Source organism: Sinocyclocheilus grahami, unplaced genomic scaffold (genome assembly GCF_001515645.1).
Source record: "Sinocyclocheilus grahami isolate Dianchi unplaced genomic scaffold, SAMN03320097.WGS_v1.1 scaffold1031.1, whole genome shotgun sequence".
In the NCBI taxonomy this organism is placed as follows: domain Eukaryota; kingdom Metazoa; phylum Chordata; class Actinopteri; order Cypriniformes; family Cyprinidae; genus Sinocyclocheilus; species Sinocyclocheilus grahami.
Window position 1 is genome coordinate 24,409 of NW_015506210.1, and position 15,976 is coordinate 40,384.

Genomic DNA, 15,976 nt, shown 5'->3' on the forward strand with positions numbered 1-15,976 from the left:
CAACTCAGTCTTCAGATACTATGGGATACCTGAGGATATTGTCTCGGACCGGGGACCGCAGTTCATATCAAGGGTTTGGAAGGCCGTCTTCACGCTCCTAGGTGTGACCGTAAGCCTGTCATCGGGGTACCATCCTCAGTCGAATGGGCAGATGGAGAGAAAGATCCAGGAGGTTGGACGCTTCCTACGAACCTTTTGCCATGGCCACCAGGACTCTTGGAACCAGTTCCTAGGCTGGGCTGAGTACGCCCAGAATTCCCTCCGGCAGCCATCCACTGGACTCCCTTCCAGTGCGTACTCGGCTACCAGCCTCCCCTATTCCCCTGGTCAGGGGAACCAGCAGACGTCCCGTCTATCGATTACTGGTTCCGAGAGAGCGAGAGGGTCTGGGACGCAGCTCGCCATCAGCTCCAACGGGCAGTGCGCAGGCAGAAAATGACAGCGGACCTTTGAAGATCAGAAGCTCCATCTTACCAACCTGGTCAGAAGGTCTGGCTGTCAACCTGGGACATCAGGCTGCGCCTGCCCTGCAAGAAGCTAAGTTGGTCCCAGATACGTTGGTCCCACGATGGTGACCATCTCCAAACAAATAAATCCGGTCACGTACCAACTTCAGCTTCCACCTCAATACAAAATTCACCCCACATTCCATGTGTCACTGCTCAAACCTCACCACCCTTCTGTTTCTGCTTCCACAGAGCCTGGCCCGACAGAGGAACCCCCTCTTCCCTTGATTCTGGAGGACGGTGCCGTCTACAAGGTGAACAAGATCTTGGACTCCCGGTGCCGTGGTGGCCAACTGCAATACCTCATAGACTGGGAAGGATATGGCCCAGAAGAACAGTCTTGGGTCCCCAGGGATGATATTCTTGACCCCATGCTATTGGAGGAATTCCATTCCACGCATCCCGACCGTCCTGCTCCCCGAGGAAGGAGTAGACCAGGTCCTCAGGTGCGGGCCATGGAGGGGGGGGGGTACTGTCACGGATCGGCCAGGTTCACTCACCACCCAATCACAGCGCACACCTTCACCTGAGTTCTGATTGCACGCACCTGTTCATGATCATCACCCTCATCAAGGCACTTCATAAGCACACACCTCACCTCACTCCAGTGTCCGATCTCGCTTATACGAAGTGGACTCTTCATGCTACTCCAACGAATGATTGATATCATTACCTTCCTCGTGTACTTACCTCCTGTGTTCTACTCCAACGCCTGTGTCCTCCTACGTCTCCGGGAACACCCCTCCAGTCCTTACTACGGTGAGTTGTGTGCCACCTTCCATTCCACCATCTGCTCTTCCACGGACTCCTGCAAGGGCAAGCATACTCATTCCCACACCTCAATTACAATTGAACATTTCCATTTGAACTGCTTACTCAACTACCAGTCTACCACCAGCATCTGTTGCTGTTCAATCAATAAACCTCCTCTGTAATTCCTAACCTTTTGTGTGAGTCTCCTTCCATAACAATATTAGGAAGGATAATTTTTTATCAGAATTTTTTATTATTGATCAGAAGGTGCTCTTACATTTTTTCAAATTAGGAGGAGAAGAGCTCCTAAAAAGAAAAGTAAGCATAGAGCCATGTGTAACAGTATATTACAGTAGATCTGTGCATGAGGTCTTAAAGAGACAGCAGCCTAAATAAACCTCCTGCTGCCTTTCATTATACAGTGAAGACTATCCAGTGTTATTTTACAGTTTAATAGATTACAGTTAGACCTACCTGAAAAATGTATGTCCTGTTAATTTAATTTGTATCTTGTTATTGTTTTTGTTTGTGCTATTGCCTATCATTCATTTATTTGTTCTTATTTTATTATTTACTTGTCTTTGTTAGTTACAATAAATTAAATTCTGAGTGCACCTGATTCTTGGGTGGGGATGGGGCGTGGTCCATGGGAAATAGTCCTGCCACCACAGCTGGAAAAAATCCTAGGAAACACTGCATACATTTAATAAAATTAGAAAAATGCCATTGCAAAGGTAAAAAGAAAATGCCCCTGTAAATCAGTTTGAGTCAAATGTCACCTCATATTAGGAAGGCTAATTTTTAATCAGCAAAGTCCACTAAAGGAGGTAGAGCTTTTTCGCATTTGGCTCCCAAACTCTGGAATAGCCTTCCTGATAACGTTCGGGGTTCAGACACACTCTCTCTGTTTAAATCTAGATTAAAAACACATCTCTTTGGCCAAGCATTCAAATAATGCATCTCATAATCTTGTACTGCAGTTATATCTGATCAAATGCACATTATTATTCTTTAGTTTGGGTTAAAGAAATCAATTTTGTTTGGTTGGAACAGCAGCTATGCTAATCATGTCTCTATTTGTTTCTCTGTTTCTGCTGGGATTGACATCCCGTGGTAACTAGGATTTACACAAGCTTCAGTCTGGATCCAAAACACCTGAGAAGAGATGATGCCAACCCCTCAGAAGACCTCAGATGATGTCAATCCTGAAACAACATACAGAACTAGCAAATTTTGCTATAAGTTTGATTGCATCATATAATAATTGCTGTTAATAGTGTTCATCGTCTGTTTGATTACGTCTTTAATTGATTACATCTTTAATTGATTTTTCCGTACATTTATGCCATATGTACATTAACTGACAGTCACCACTGATAAGCTACAACTAAATATTGTAGAAACTTAATTTGCTTAAACTTAAAGTTGCTTTGCAGCGATTTGTATCGTGAAAAGTGCTATACAAATAAACTTGAATTGAATTGAATTGAATGCTTAGCCAATGTATTGCATGTGTATTGTGATGTACAGCAAGACATATATTTCATAATGTGAGTTTCACCCCACTTTCCATTTTTTTTATTTCAGTGATAGGTTAGAATTTTGTGAATTTTTTTAATGAAAGATCAAAAGGATAAAACAGATTTAAAAAGATTTATCCAACTTGGTTTAATTCAGAGTTCAAAATGCTTGCCATAAACTCAGGATTTCATTCAGAGTTTCTGATTATCTCTGGAGCGTGTGCACCTAAAAGTGTGACATCTGCAGCCAATAGTTGATCAGGTTAAACATGGAAGGATTCAGTTTGAGAGTTGGTGCAATTCACTTCTCTGCTGAAGACTAAAAGATTGTTCTGAAAAATATCATGTCCTAGAGCATTCTCTGAACAATGCCATCCAAACCTAGTTGCCCCATTGGTTTTTCCAAAAAGTGATGTCATTGGAAATAGAGTAAGACAAACAAAAGTAAAAAAAAAAAGTTTTGAAAGACTTGGCATACAAAAACAACACTTTACGCTTTACATTATCACGCATTGAGAGAAACAATTGAAATAGACATTTTAAAAAAACAGAACAAAAGATAATAGAACAAAAATACCAGTAGTAGAACACTTAAAGTGGAAGTGAAGCAGTCAGTCAAGTTTACATTATTTTGTAAACTGATTTTCACATTATTAAAAAATATGTATACAAACACAATTAGTGTAACCATTTTAAAGAAAAAGGGATGTTTTGCTATATCTTTTGGAGCAAGGGTGCCGCCATCTTGGAATACCACAGTGTGTGACATCATGGGGTTGGTTCGCTCCATTAGCACTACTAGTGAACGAGCCAGTGTAAATGCAAATATGTCTGAAAGGCCTGATATAACAATACGATGCCACGTGAACAATATCGTATGAAGTGTTGTTTGTTTACATCACGTTGCACCTCGCGTTATGAAAACAATGTTTGGGATACCATGATCAAAATTTTGTGATGTAGATAGTTTTATTTTTGTGAAAACCAAAAACATTTCTTCACTTTTAATAAAGTACATTAAAAAGGAGTAATAAAAGAGCCAAACTAAAAAATAACAACACCCATGTAACATCATATAACATCAGATTTACTATATAATTCGATATATTAGTATGTACATCACCTGTGTTGAAAAATGTATTGTAATTTAATAAATACATGAATGTCTAATATATTTGCTTTTCCAGTAGTCTCTTTAGGTTGACTGCATACAAACAGTTTACACTGTGGGCCAGAGGGCATTTGGTGAAGAAGAACCGGATCTCTAGTCCAGCCTGTGCTGTCAGCTCTATTAGGGCTGTTTTTCCCCTTGTGGAATATCATGGATTTGAATATGCATACCTGTATGATGATTTGTAAGCATACAATGTTGGCCATTACAGATGATTAACAATAATATTTCATGGACTCTAATGAACATTTGAAGGTTTACTATCAATAAATTACTATTATTACTACTATAATGACTCTCTGACAATGAACTGAGCTCAGACTTTAGATATTACAATTTTGGGAACATTGATAAATAACGCCTCCAAGATAAAGCAATTCCTGTTGGCAAAGAAAGACCAAACTATAAGAATAAAGACTAAAAAATATATAACATGTATACATGGGTGATTTGAATAATAAAGTTTGGATCTCAAAAAAACGTAAAAATGACTTCAAAAACAAGAAGAATGCATATTGGAAAGAGCATTCTGCAGTGTTCCTACAGTAATGGAAATCTAGAGAACTCGTGTTATTTATAGTCATAGAACAATCTTTACATTTTATATTGTAACTATATAGAAATCATGTATGATGTCATCAGATGTCACTTTAACTTATCAACTCATCATCTATATTTTTGCTTTTCCACAGTGAGCAGTGTTACGGGGCTGTGAAGATGCAAATCTACTCAGATGCCTGGCAACAGTTTCTGCTTTATCTGGTTTTTCTACACCTTTGTGCTGGGCCAGGGTTCTGGGAGTCTCGGTTTTCAGCTCCTGCAATGTTGCTCGGATGGTTGTTGACTTGCACCTATTGATCACACTTGCCACAATGTTCCTCCTGAAACTGTAGTCCTTGTCCACCTTCAGTGGTGTCACTACATACTGTCACGGTTCATGGGTCCGTGCGGTCCTTTTGCGTCTTGTCATGTGGTTGTATGTGTGTACGTCATTCATTAGTGGTTGCAGCTGGCGTTCAATCAGAGTGCGCCAGCTGCAACTCATTAGCGATTCCTTTATAGGACACCTTGTTCAATGTGTGTTTGTCGGTTCGTTATTCTCATGTCCTGTCTCCCTGTCAGTTCTCTGTTTTCAGCTCTCGCTCAGTCAGGGTACGGATCTTGAGCCCTCTCCTTGGTTTGGCCAGCGCTTTGGGAGGAAGGCTTCTCAAGAGGAGCTCTGATCTTGACCAAGACCCCGAGGATTTATCACCTTGTGTCTCCGTTATTGTGGTTACTAAATAAACCACCATCTTCGTTTCCCACTGAAGAGGCTAAAATGGCTTTTGTCATAACGTTGCTCTCGGGACGAGCGGCTAACTGGGGAACCACAGTGTGGGAACGGAGACTGCCTTGTTGCTCGTCTTTTCAGGCTTTTTCTGAGGAGCTTCGGAAAGTTTTTGATCATGCTGCTTCGGGCAGAGAAGCAGCACGACTTCTCGCCGAGTTACGTCAAGGACAGAGCACGGTCACTGTCTATTCAAATCGAGTTTCGCACATTGGCTGCAGAGTGTGGGTGGAATGCAGAGGCACAGTGGGACATGTTTCTGTTTGGACTTTCTGATAGAATTAAGGATGAGATCGATTCATCAGAGTTACCGACCGGGGTGGACGAACTCATAGCTTTAGCCATTCGGGTGGACATCCGATTGTGGAGGCAGGATCAACGACAACTCCGAGAACCGCCGTTCGCTTCACAGACTCAATTACCTTCACTCACCAGTAAAACTCTTCTCTCTTCCAGAGCCCGAGCCCATGCAGGTGGGAAGGTTCCGACTCTCACAACAGGAGAGGCAGAGACGTAAGAGAGAGGGATTGTGTTTATACTGTGGCGGCCACGGACACATCGCAGCACAGTGTCCAGTAAAAGACAACGCCCGCCAGTAGGTAGGAGGTTATTGACGGGTGCCATCAAAGGACACAAATCCTCTTATTCGAGCACTCATCTTTCTGTGAGGCTGGTAATTCGGTCTTTTGCGTCTTGTCATGTGGTTGTATGTGTGTACGTCATTCGTTAGTGATTGCAGCTGGCGCTCAATCAGAGCGCGCCAGCTGCAACTCATTAGCGATTCCTTTATAGGACACCTTGTTCAATGTGTGTTTGTCGGTTCGTTATTCTCACGTCCTGTCTCCCTGTCAGTTCTGTTTTCAGCTCTCGCTCAGTCAGGGTAAGGATCTTCAGCCCTCTCCTTGGTTTGGCCAGCGCTTTGGGAGGAAGGCTTCTCAAGAGGAGCTCTGATCTTGACCAAGACCCCGAGGATTTATCACCTTGTGTCTCCGTTATTGTGGTTACCAAATAAACCTTTATATTTGCACTTGCACTTGGATCCTGACTCTTCTCTTCCGTGACACATACTACTGAGCAGCCTTGGAGTACTGTTTATGTTGCTTCTCCCCTTTCTTTGTTTTAGCCTTCTCGCTGTTCACATTGTTGTTGTGATCTAGCACTGCAACACGCAGACGTGCCTCCAAACTTTCCCTCAGAAATTTCTTCCTCTTTGTTGCATATTTTGTATACAGGGAGTGAAGACTTTCTAGCTGTCCTGTGTGAATGCCTAGTGTGGGTTTTTTTTCAATTTCTTTAGGAGCTGCTTGTCAATCACTACTTTCTGCAGGTGCTGCAAGGCAGCAGAGCTATGATGGAGCCATGGACACTTCCTTCCTTCCTCAGGGGTGTTTGCAGGGTGCTCCTCACATTTGGTCATTGTCTCACCAGATACCCAGTTGTGCACATTGGTCATGTGATGCAGGATTGAAATCCACATCTCTTTTAACTTCATCACACTACCTTCACATGTTGTGACACAAAACCAGAAGTGGTTTGTGATCATTCTGATCAACTCAAACAGCTCTTCATTGTAGCACTGCAGCAGTCGTTTTTTGACAGACTTCACAATGTGCCAGAGGTCATACTCATGGTGTATTGATTCGTATACCTGATGCATGACTTTCTGCACTGATGGGTGGCAATCGGTTGCAAAAACAGATATGGTCACACTATAATCTCCCAGCTTAGAAAGGCACCTCTTCAAACCATCCACCTCAAGCCAATAACTGTTCCTCACCTCTGTCCCTTTTACAGTTTCCTGTGCCACCACCAACTTTGACTTAATGTCCAGGAGTGAGTAGGTTCCATATGACGCATTATGACCTGGGCTTTCATATCTGCAGTCTCCTGACACAATTAGTGGCTCATCATCACATAAAGTGCTCAGTACAGTCTCATTGTGTACTGTCCAGGCATTGTTGACCTCTGGGATGACGCAGGCCTTCTGTATGTTGAACTACTGTCTTTTTGATATGGTTATCAGACGAATGGTGTCACATACCTCAATGAATGGACTGCACTCGTTTCCAGTGACAAAGACAGCAGCAGGGACAGAAACATTTAATTTCATTATTCCCGCAACTAGTGGCTGAGAATGCCACATATAAGTATGGCCATTAATGCATTCTGTGGTTATCCTAAGGTCAAAAATACATTCAAAGACTCTTGTTGGCCTCACCAAACATTTGCCACAATCCTCCCAATGGCACAAGAGCTTCAGCAGTTCTCCTGTAGAGACGATACTTTTTCTATCTTGTAAGACACTGATTCTCAAAGTGTGGTACACATACCACTAGTGGTACGCAGAGGAATCACTGACTTAAATATAAATAAAAGTTAAAACAGTGTTTCCCAGCCACTGTTGTCGGGTGTGCCATGGAAAATTATCAAAAACTTCTTTGTCTCTATTATATTTCGTTATTATTTTAAATCAGTGCTATTGTTCATTGTTATGTCGGTTTGTGGATTTTACAAATATTTAACCAATGAAAAGCATTCAAAAGAGCTTGTGACTAAACTTGGATCTTGAAACTGTCAGTCAAACCTCATAACTCCACCCGAAGCGGAAGCGCCGCAACACGCAGTTTGAAGACAGAGGTTTAATAGAGATACTTCTTCGCAATGCAAGGGTAAATAAATAACTGATGTTTGAATAAGTACAGCATTCCGTTTACTCAAGAAACGCTGTCTATAAAGGCTAATGTTTTGTGTGTATAAAGAGCGGAGAAGAGTCTTAGCATTTGCTGTCTAGTTGTAGCCAATACACTTTAGTACGTTTTAAATATCATAGCTGTTCGTATTTTATATCGTGAGATTTTGCAAGTAGGTATAACTGCAGACCGGAGATCTCCAAATGGGGGCGGGAACTCCAAATGGGGGCGTGGCTTCCTCGCATTGACAGACAGGCACGACATTCATAGCGCGCCAAAGAACGGCGGTTCAGGTAAGCAGTCGGTCATGCAATATGATAGCACATAGGCTAAAGTTTGTTTTAGCTTTAATGAAAAACATAAATGTAGGTTTGTTGTGTTCAGGTGTGAACTTGGCATAAATAGTAAGGGATTTTTACACTATCGATAGCGTCATTATTCATGCAGTTTGCACTGTGTGTGTGTGTGTGTGTGTGTGTCTGTCTGTATGTGTGTTTAGTGCTTAAGAAAAGTAAAGTATGTAGTATGTATTGTTAATAGTGAGTAATAAATTAGTGTAAAAATTCAATGACAGTAATATGTTGATGTATTTTTTATTAGGTACATGGATCAATCGTTTTTTCTGGACAGTATAAGGATGGATGCTTCCACTGTCCTGTCTGTCATTTCCAGACAGAATATGAGTGCCAGGGAAAAGCACATACAATTGTGCATTGTAATATATTTTTGGACTATAAAGGTAAGAGCTTCTTGTACAAATGTAAATTTACCAGTGTATCAAAGAATCATGTATGATGACTTAGATGACAGTCAGCCTTAAACATCATTACCACCACAAGTACTACACTTATCTTATTTTGCAATGTGCTGCAAAACTTTTTTTAACCCCTGTGCAGGTTTCCGAATATACAAATGCCACCAAAACTGCAGGGTGTCACCCCATTTCCATTGCCCAGGCTGTAAAGACACTAGGATAAGGAGAAAAGATTTCTTTAGTCATTTATCGTACTGCCCCGGCAGCGTCTCCACATCGATCCCCGGGAACGTCTCCACATCGTGCCCCGGGAACGTCTCCATATTGTGCCCCGGCAGCGTCTCCGCATTGATCCCCGGGAACGTCTCCACATCGTACCCCGGCAGCGTCTCCACATCAATCCCCGGGAATGTCTCCACATCGTGCCCCGGGAACGTCTCCACATCGTGCCCCGCCAGCGTCTCCACATCGATCCCCGGGAACGTCTCCACATCGTGCCCCGGCAGCGTCTCCACATCGATCCCCGGGAACGTCTCCACATCGTGGCCCGGGAACGTCTCCACATCGTGCCCCGGCAGCATCTCCACATTGATCCCCAGGAACGTCTCCACATCGTACCCCGGCAGCGTCTCCACATCGAAGCCCAGCAACGTCTCCACACCAAGCCCTGCCTTTGTGAAGGACCAGCCTGGTAGTATTCGTTGTGAGAGTATGACCCAGCGCCCTGTTAGAGTTAATAAATTAAGCCAAACACTTGTGGAGTGTCCACACTGCAATATGTCTTTGTACTTTAAAAATCTGAAGCGCCATATGCAAAGAAGGCATTCTTCAAAGTTCACAGACATCACAAAAGAATACCACTTACAGAGTCAGCCTATAGACCCACAATCAGGCATTTATGCAGTGGCAAAGGCATTTCGTGGACCTCCTGTTCCTATTCATGTCAAGCATAGCATTCAAGGGCCAAAACAGCACATTGAGTGTGAGCTTGAGGAGTGTTGCCTCTACTCTGAAGTGGCTGGTAGAAGTGGACACCAGACATTTAGATGTTGCCATCTACGATCACTGGATTATTGTTCTGTGCCTTCCAGTTATTGTACTCTGGAAGAAAACACATTGAATGAAATGGTGGCTGCACATTGGTTTGGAGAAGAAAAAAAGCCATGTGTTTAGAACGGCTTAAGAATGCTGGGTTTGCTCCACTTGCTGTATCTGTGAACATTGGACCTGACACAGTCCACTATGTTACTGTTTTGAAGCAAAAACCATCATATTATAGTCGTGTTGGAAGAGTGATGGTGGCCTATAATTCAAGGAAAAATAGCTGGCACTGTCCTTGTGCTAAGCCACGGGCATCCTGTATACATAAGTACATAGCAAAATGGTTTTTATTCCAAAACAAACGCCATCTGTTCAAATCTGTCAAATCCACAGAACCAGTGGAGGATAACACAAGTAATCATCTGGAAGAGGGGGAGGTTTCACATGATAGGTATCCACTTGGAAAAGAGTTGTTAAGAACTGCAACATACATCCAAAAATTCAAGAAGTTGCCAGCCAAACTTCCCAAGGATGTATTGACACCATCATTTGAGCACCACCCTCCAAAAGAATTTGTACCCTCTGAAATGTTTTGCACAGAATGCAGTGGACAAAGAGTCCTTAGTGACCCCATTCTCATAACAAAAAGTGCTAAACTTTTAACACTAACACATGTCTTTGAAGGTAAGAGAAAAAGCCATACAGAACAAATTCCTTGTTGTTGTGAAACAGAGACACATTTTAACTAATACAATTTTTTGTCTTCATTTATTTGTCAAATGTTTAGGTATATCAAAATTCTTTAAAAAGTGCTTCTATTGTGGAATGATATACCGATATCAAGAGTGGGCTGACAGTGTACACAATTATGACGACCACATCATTCTTAGTCTTCACTTCTGTCTGTACTTAAGGGCATCTCTTCAGGTTAGGTGACCGTATAGTCCTTGCTTGTTGTAATACAAAAACATTTCTAGATATTTCACTTTGTGACAAAGTAGAACATTTTTCTTAACATAATTATCTTCGACATTATCATTTTATAGACTCACAACGCAGCAGGAAGAGTTTTTGAGCCCATGGAACTGTCATTAGATGTGAAGCTACCTCCGCACAGCCGTATATTGCGAGGATACATGCATTTTGAAGCTTTGACAGACCATCAATACACATATTTGTGTGTAAAATGTGGCTCCAATCCAGCCATTGTTGTAATGGATCTGCATAAGAAAGGAGTGTTTAGCATGCCAGGTGAGGAACATTTTTTAAAAATAATTTTAAATGTTACTGAAAAAAATGTTTATATCATAGTATATTTATCAACTTGCTTCAACTTTCTTTCACAGTAAGTGAAATCCCTGATCCATCAGATTACACTGGAATGGTGGACATGGAAGAATTTTGGACTTCAGTCTCTTCAGAAATCATTTCAGATGGACTTATGGAAACCTTCAGTAAGGCATAATTTACCTAACATGCTTTCATACAATAGGAATGTCTGCTTTTTTGCTTCAAGGATTCAGTAGCCTAATCCAGTCTTAAAATGTAATATTTTTAAATGTTATTGTCCTTTAACTGTGTGCATACAGATCAGGAAACAAAGCCATTTGTTGTACAACCTGACTATAATAAATGGTCACCCTGGATTGGGCCACAGACCAGGAAATCAAATGTGGTCTACAACACAGAGTGGGAGAAGGTACACAAAAAACTAACATCATCTGAGAAGGTCAATGTAGAAATACCCGAAGATAGACTTCTGGAACAAGTGATGGCAATGAAGGTAAAACTTCACCATCCTTTTCACATTTTTCCCCCAAAATCAAGTTATTCTTAGTCTTTAAATACATATACAATTTTAATCTTGGCGTGTTTACTGTTTGACAGGTGGAAGAGGTGAAAAAACTATGCAAGTCTTGTGGCATGGACTCCAAAATGGATCTCATTCTGCAACTTCGCACAGAAATAAAGAACCGTAGTGGCTATGACAAAGTATTTGCCAAAGTTTGGGGTGCCTCTGGTAAGTATGAGTATTGTTACTAATATTATTAATTATTACATTTATGGAGGGATGAATAGCATTGTGTGTTGCTAAAGAAATGTTATCTTCTTAGGTGGCTGGGCTACAATCATGTGTCCATGTGGAATTGTGTATAGTTTAAAGTTCAACTTGAGAGCAGAAAGTCCAAGGGACTATATGGACTTGTTAATGTCATGGCAGCACATTCCAAATATAGTAATTTATGATTTTGCCCGAGGACTGGCAACTCATGGAAATATAAGATTTCCAACAGCACTGCCCTTTTCTCCTCATGAGGGAAGATTATTCAGCCCTACTGCTGAAAACATCCAACGTGCAAAATAAGGGAGGCTCACAGTACGTCTTCCATGGTTAATAAAGGCCAAGGAAACTCCTGATATAAACGGGCACCCCTTAACGGGATCGTCAGAGCATTATGTGCTCTACGATAAATTGCATGAGGGAAATACGAAGGATGAGAAAGATGTACTAAGGAGGATTGAACTTGTTCCTGAACTTGCTGGCCGTATCAACAGTCAAGTGGTTGAGCAGTTTTTCTCACAAATGGAAAAAAACAACAACTTTTTAAACATGATGAAGCCAAGTACTCAGATTTTCTTGATCAGAAACATAATCCATCACAGAAATTCCATCATAAACACAGCAAGGATGGATAAGATTCAGAAGAGTCTGGACGTTGCACATGTTACATTGGACAAACATGGATAAGCAGTCATTGGTAAAGTGTAGTTATGTATTTATACCTTTGGGTGTTAAACGTCAATGTTTTGTTTTTGTGAATTTTTTTTGTTTTGTTTTTTAATTCAGGTACTTCTAATGAAAACAACAGGTTGGGTGAGTGTTGAGAAATACCTGTATAGTTCATAAGATTACAATTTCTCTTACCAATTAGTTAACAGTCCATTTATGCACACTGTATAGAGAGTGCTTTTGCAGCAAATGTGGCAGAAGTTAACATGAACACGTGTGGACACCAGTGTGAGGCTCTCACTCAAATAGCAAACCTCAGGCCCTGTAGAGATTCATGGACACTAAAGGGACATCTCCTTCAAGAACAAATGGTACGTTAGAAGGTTTGTTATGTTGGTATTTCATTTTCATTTATTTATTTATTTGTCATTTTTAGATCAACTACGTCTTGGATGCAAGTAAACCAGCCAATGAGCTGATAGTTAAGGAGGGATCAGTTTGCCTTACCCGGGACAATTTGTTGTCTCTTGGTCTGCAAAGGAACATGGACTCATTTGTGGGTACCATTCTTGTGGAGTCATTACCCTATTTGAATTTATGGAAGTAATGCTTGATCTAAAATCAATATTTTCAAACTTTTTTAAACAGGTAGGAGATGCATGCTTGGATGTTGTGCGTAGTATGGCACAAAATGAGGTATGATTTTGACTACTTCCAAAATGTCACAGTGTAGCCAATCAGTTACTCTGAATGAAAGTTTAAAGCTTTGTATTGTTTTTATTGTTTTGCAGGAAAAAGACATATTTATTTCTACATTGCATATCCCACCAACTTGGCTCCCACCTATACACTGTGATCCTCTAATATCTCTCCCATGGATGCAAGTAAACCAGCCAATGAGCTGATAGTTAAGGAGGGATCAGTTTGCCTTACCCGGGACAATTTGTTGTCTCTTGGTCTGCAAAGGAACATGGACTCATTTGTGGGTACCATTCTTGTGGAGTCATTACCCTATTTGAATTTATGGAAGTAATGCTTGATCTAAAATCAATATTTTCAAACTTTTTTAAACAGGTAGGAGATGCATGCTTGGATGTTGTGCGTAGTATGGCACAAAATGAGGTATGATTTTGACTACTTCCAAAATGTCACAGTGTAGCCAATCAGTTACTCTGAATGAAAGTTTAAAGCTTTGTATTGTTTTTATTGTTTTGCAGGAAAAATACATATTTATTTCTACATTGCATATCCCACCAACTTGGCTCCCACCTATACACTGTGATCCTTTAATATCTCTCCCAGTAAGTTGGGCTAAGTACAACTCACATCGGACATAATTTTTTTAAATTGGCATAGAATAGATATTTTATTTCAATTCTTTATGCTTTCAGTGTATTTTATCTTGACTACTGTTTAGTCAGTAGCTCAGTGTCTTCACTGTCATACAAGAGAAGTGGAGCATTGAACCTTACAATTTGGATGAGAACAAGTTTCAACTGCTTTACTTCCTGAGATGCTGTGTCTTAGATTTTGACCAGCTTTTACGCCTATACATAATAAAGGAGTGATACTTACATTGATTAGTTTAGTAACAGTTTCAGGTTTTTTTTTATAAAAATAACATTGCAACATTATCTTTTTTTATATACAGGCAGATGCTTCTAAGAAAGAAGCTCTTTTTCCCCCACTATGGGTTCCAGGACACTACATGCTATGTGTAAGAGGTTTATACATTCCCTCCTCTCGTATTCAGCAACCAAGTGGGGACTGCATGTCTGTCAAACTATGTTGTATTAATGTTTTTTAAGTATGTGCGCAATTTAACTTGACAGGCCTATACTACGAAACATGCCATTTTTTCTAGTTTAGATTGCATATTCCCTGCATGTAGGTGATGAGGCCTCGACAGAGAGAGTTGGTCTTTCTGGACTCTATGTACCATAAGACTGCTGGAGAATTTGGAAACATGTCCTACCAAACTGTCCTAAGGTTACTTAAGGAAGACGTTCCCCTGGCCAGCCCAGTTTTGTTTCATTTGGCGGTCATGTTCTCTGGCCTGCAGTTTACAGGGAGCACTTTATGTGTGACTAGTGTATGTTTTGTTCATGCTTCAGTTTGTGTTCTAGTGTTGATTGATTAATTTAGTGTTCCAAGCATGATAAAACAAAACAGAGGACTTCATTCACCATCCTTTTTTTAATAGGAAACTTGCACAGAATCTTGTCCCTGGAAAGTGGTCAGAAAAAACTGGAAGTGATTTAAAGGTAAACATACTCCAACTTAAATGATTGTGTGTGTGTGTGTGTGTGTGATTACTATACTTTATCTTATATTATCACAGTGAATAAGCAACTATAAAATCATCTATTCAAATGGAGTTCCTGTGCAAGATTATGGGAATGACTGTGGGATCTTCATGATCATGGTGAGTTAACATTTGGAATTTAAACAAGACAAATTACAAGATTAAATTGACAAAAATGTGTAAAATCTGATATAACTGAAACTGTTAATGACAGTCCACATTCATTTTTAACACAGTTTTATGCTGTTTAGCTTTACTGCATGACAACGTTATTGAAAATGTATATTTTATATGCAGTACATCTGGTATATGGCAATGGAGGCTTATTTTGATTTCACTGTGGTAAGTGTTGCTTAAATTTGACGTTATACAGCCTTGCTAAAAACAAGATAACTCCTTAATCATTTCACATACCTCAAGTAGGTGTAATCTTGTAGCTACTGACATGTTGAATTGTGGTTATGTGACTAACTGAATCTGGGAGTGATTTGAGTGTTCCTCCTGTGTTTGAATTAGTTTATATGAATGTTTTCCTATTTAGGAGGACATGCCAGATCTTAGAAGGTGGTGGTGTATAATTCTGATGGAAAACTTTCATCTAGAAGGGTACACAAAAAAAATTTGAATTAAATGAATTTAATGCAACAGTTAAAATTAAAACTAAAAATGTATTTTCTATAATGTGCGTTTGCAGTCACGGGCGAAGATTTGCACATTGGACTGAAGACGGGAGACAAACTCTTAAGGGAACTTTCACACCAGTCTTCCGCATACCAAGGAAGAGAAAATGTCCAGACCCCACAGTAAAATTTTAAGAGGTTTATATTTTACAGAGCTACCCTTAAAGAGACTGCTACAAAGTCATTACTGACCACATTTTTAATCATTTTCATATTTCCACAGAAGCATGACAAGCCAACCAAGAGAATCCATACCTAAAAAACATGATGAAATGGGCACAACACAAAAATGGGTACATTTACTGTATGTACAGATAAATGAATAGTTCCCCCTGTCATGTCATCATTGTGTATGAACTTTGTTGAACATAAATTTTTAGAAGAAAATTATATATATTAATATTATATTATTAAAATATTCAAATTTATATTAGAAAAGAGCTGTATCTCATTCAAAAATGGATCACTTCAGAAAACATTTGTTAAACTGGAGTTATG

The 15,976-nt window shown here is 40.3% G+C and overlaps 1 protein-coding gene, 1 long non-coding RNA gene and 1 pseudogene across 2 annotated transcripts; all 3 read left to right on the plus strand.

The window, feature by feature from the left end:
- The first annotated feature begins 5,395 nt into the window (after nucleotides 1-5,395).
- On the plus strand, nucleotides 5,396-9,894 carry LOC107565839 (uncharacterized). The gene is made up of 3 exons (XM_016251128.1): nucleotides 5,396-5,626; nucleotides 8,568-8,706; nucleotides 8,864-9,894. Exons 1-3 carry the CDS (start codon nucleotides 5,396-5,398, stop codon nucleotides 9,892-9,894), a joined length of 1,401 nt encoding a protein of 466 aa, XP_016106614.1.
- A 456-nt stretch (nucleotides 9,895-10,350) lies between these two features.
- Nucleotides 10,351-11,001, plus strand: LOC107565845 (uncharacterized). Its single transcript, XR_001606437.1, has 3 exons — nucleotides 10,351-10,446; nucleotides 10,550-10,689; nucleotides 10,809-11,001. It is a non-coding gene; the product is annotated as an uncharacterized lncRNA (long non-coding RNA).
- A 5-nt stretch (nucleotides 11,002-11,006) lies between these two features.
- LOC107565840 (uncharacterized) lies at nucleotides 11,007-12,698 on the plus strand (annotated as a pseudogene).
- The last annotated feature ends 3,278 nt before the right edge of the window (nucleotides 12,699-15,976 follow it).

What these genes read in the sequence shown, in the direction of transcription:
- LOC107565839 (XM_016251128.1), top strand. Translation starts at nt 5,396, where the DNA reads ATGCTGCTTCGGGCAGAGAAGCAGCACGACTTCTCGCCGAGTTACGTC. An exon ending in TCATAGCTTTAGCCATTCGG is followed by an intron (nt 5,627 to 8,567) that starts GTGGACATCCGA and finishes ATTTTTTATTAG; the next exon opens with GTACATGGATCAATCGTTTT. An exon ending in TATATTTTTGGACTATAAAG is followed by an intron (nt 8,707 to 8,863) that starts GTAAGAGCTTCT and finishes ACCCCTGTGCAG; the next exon opens with GTTTCCGAATATACAAATGC.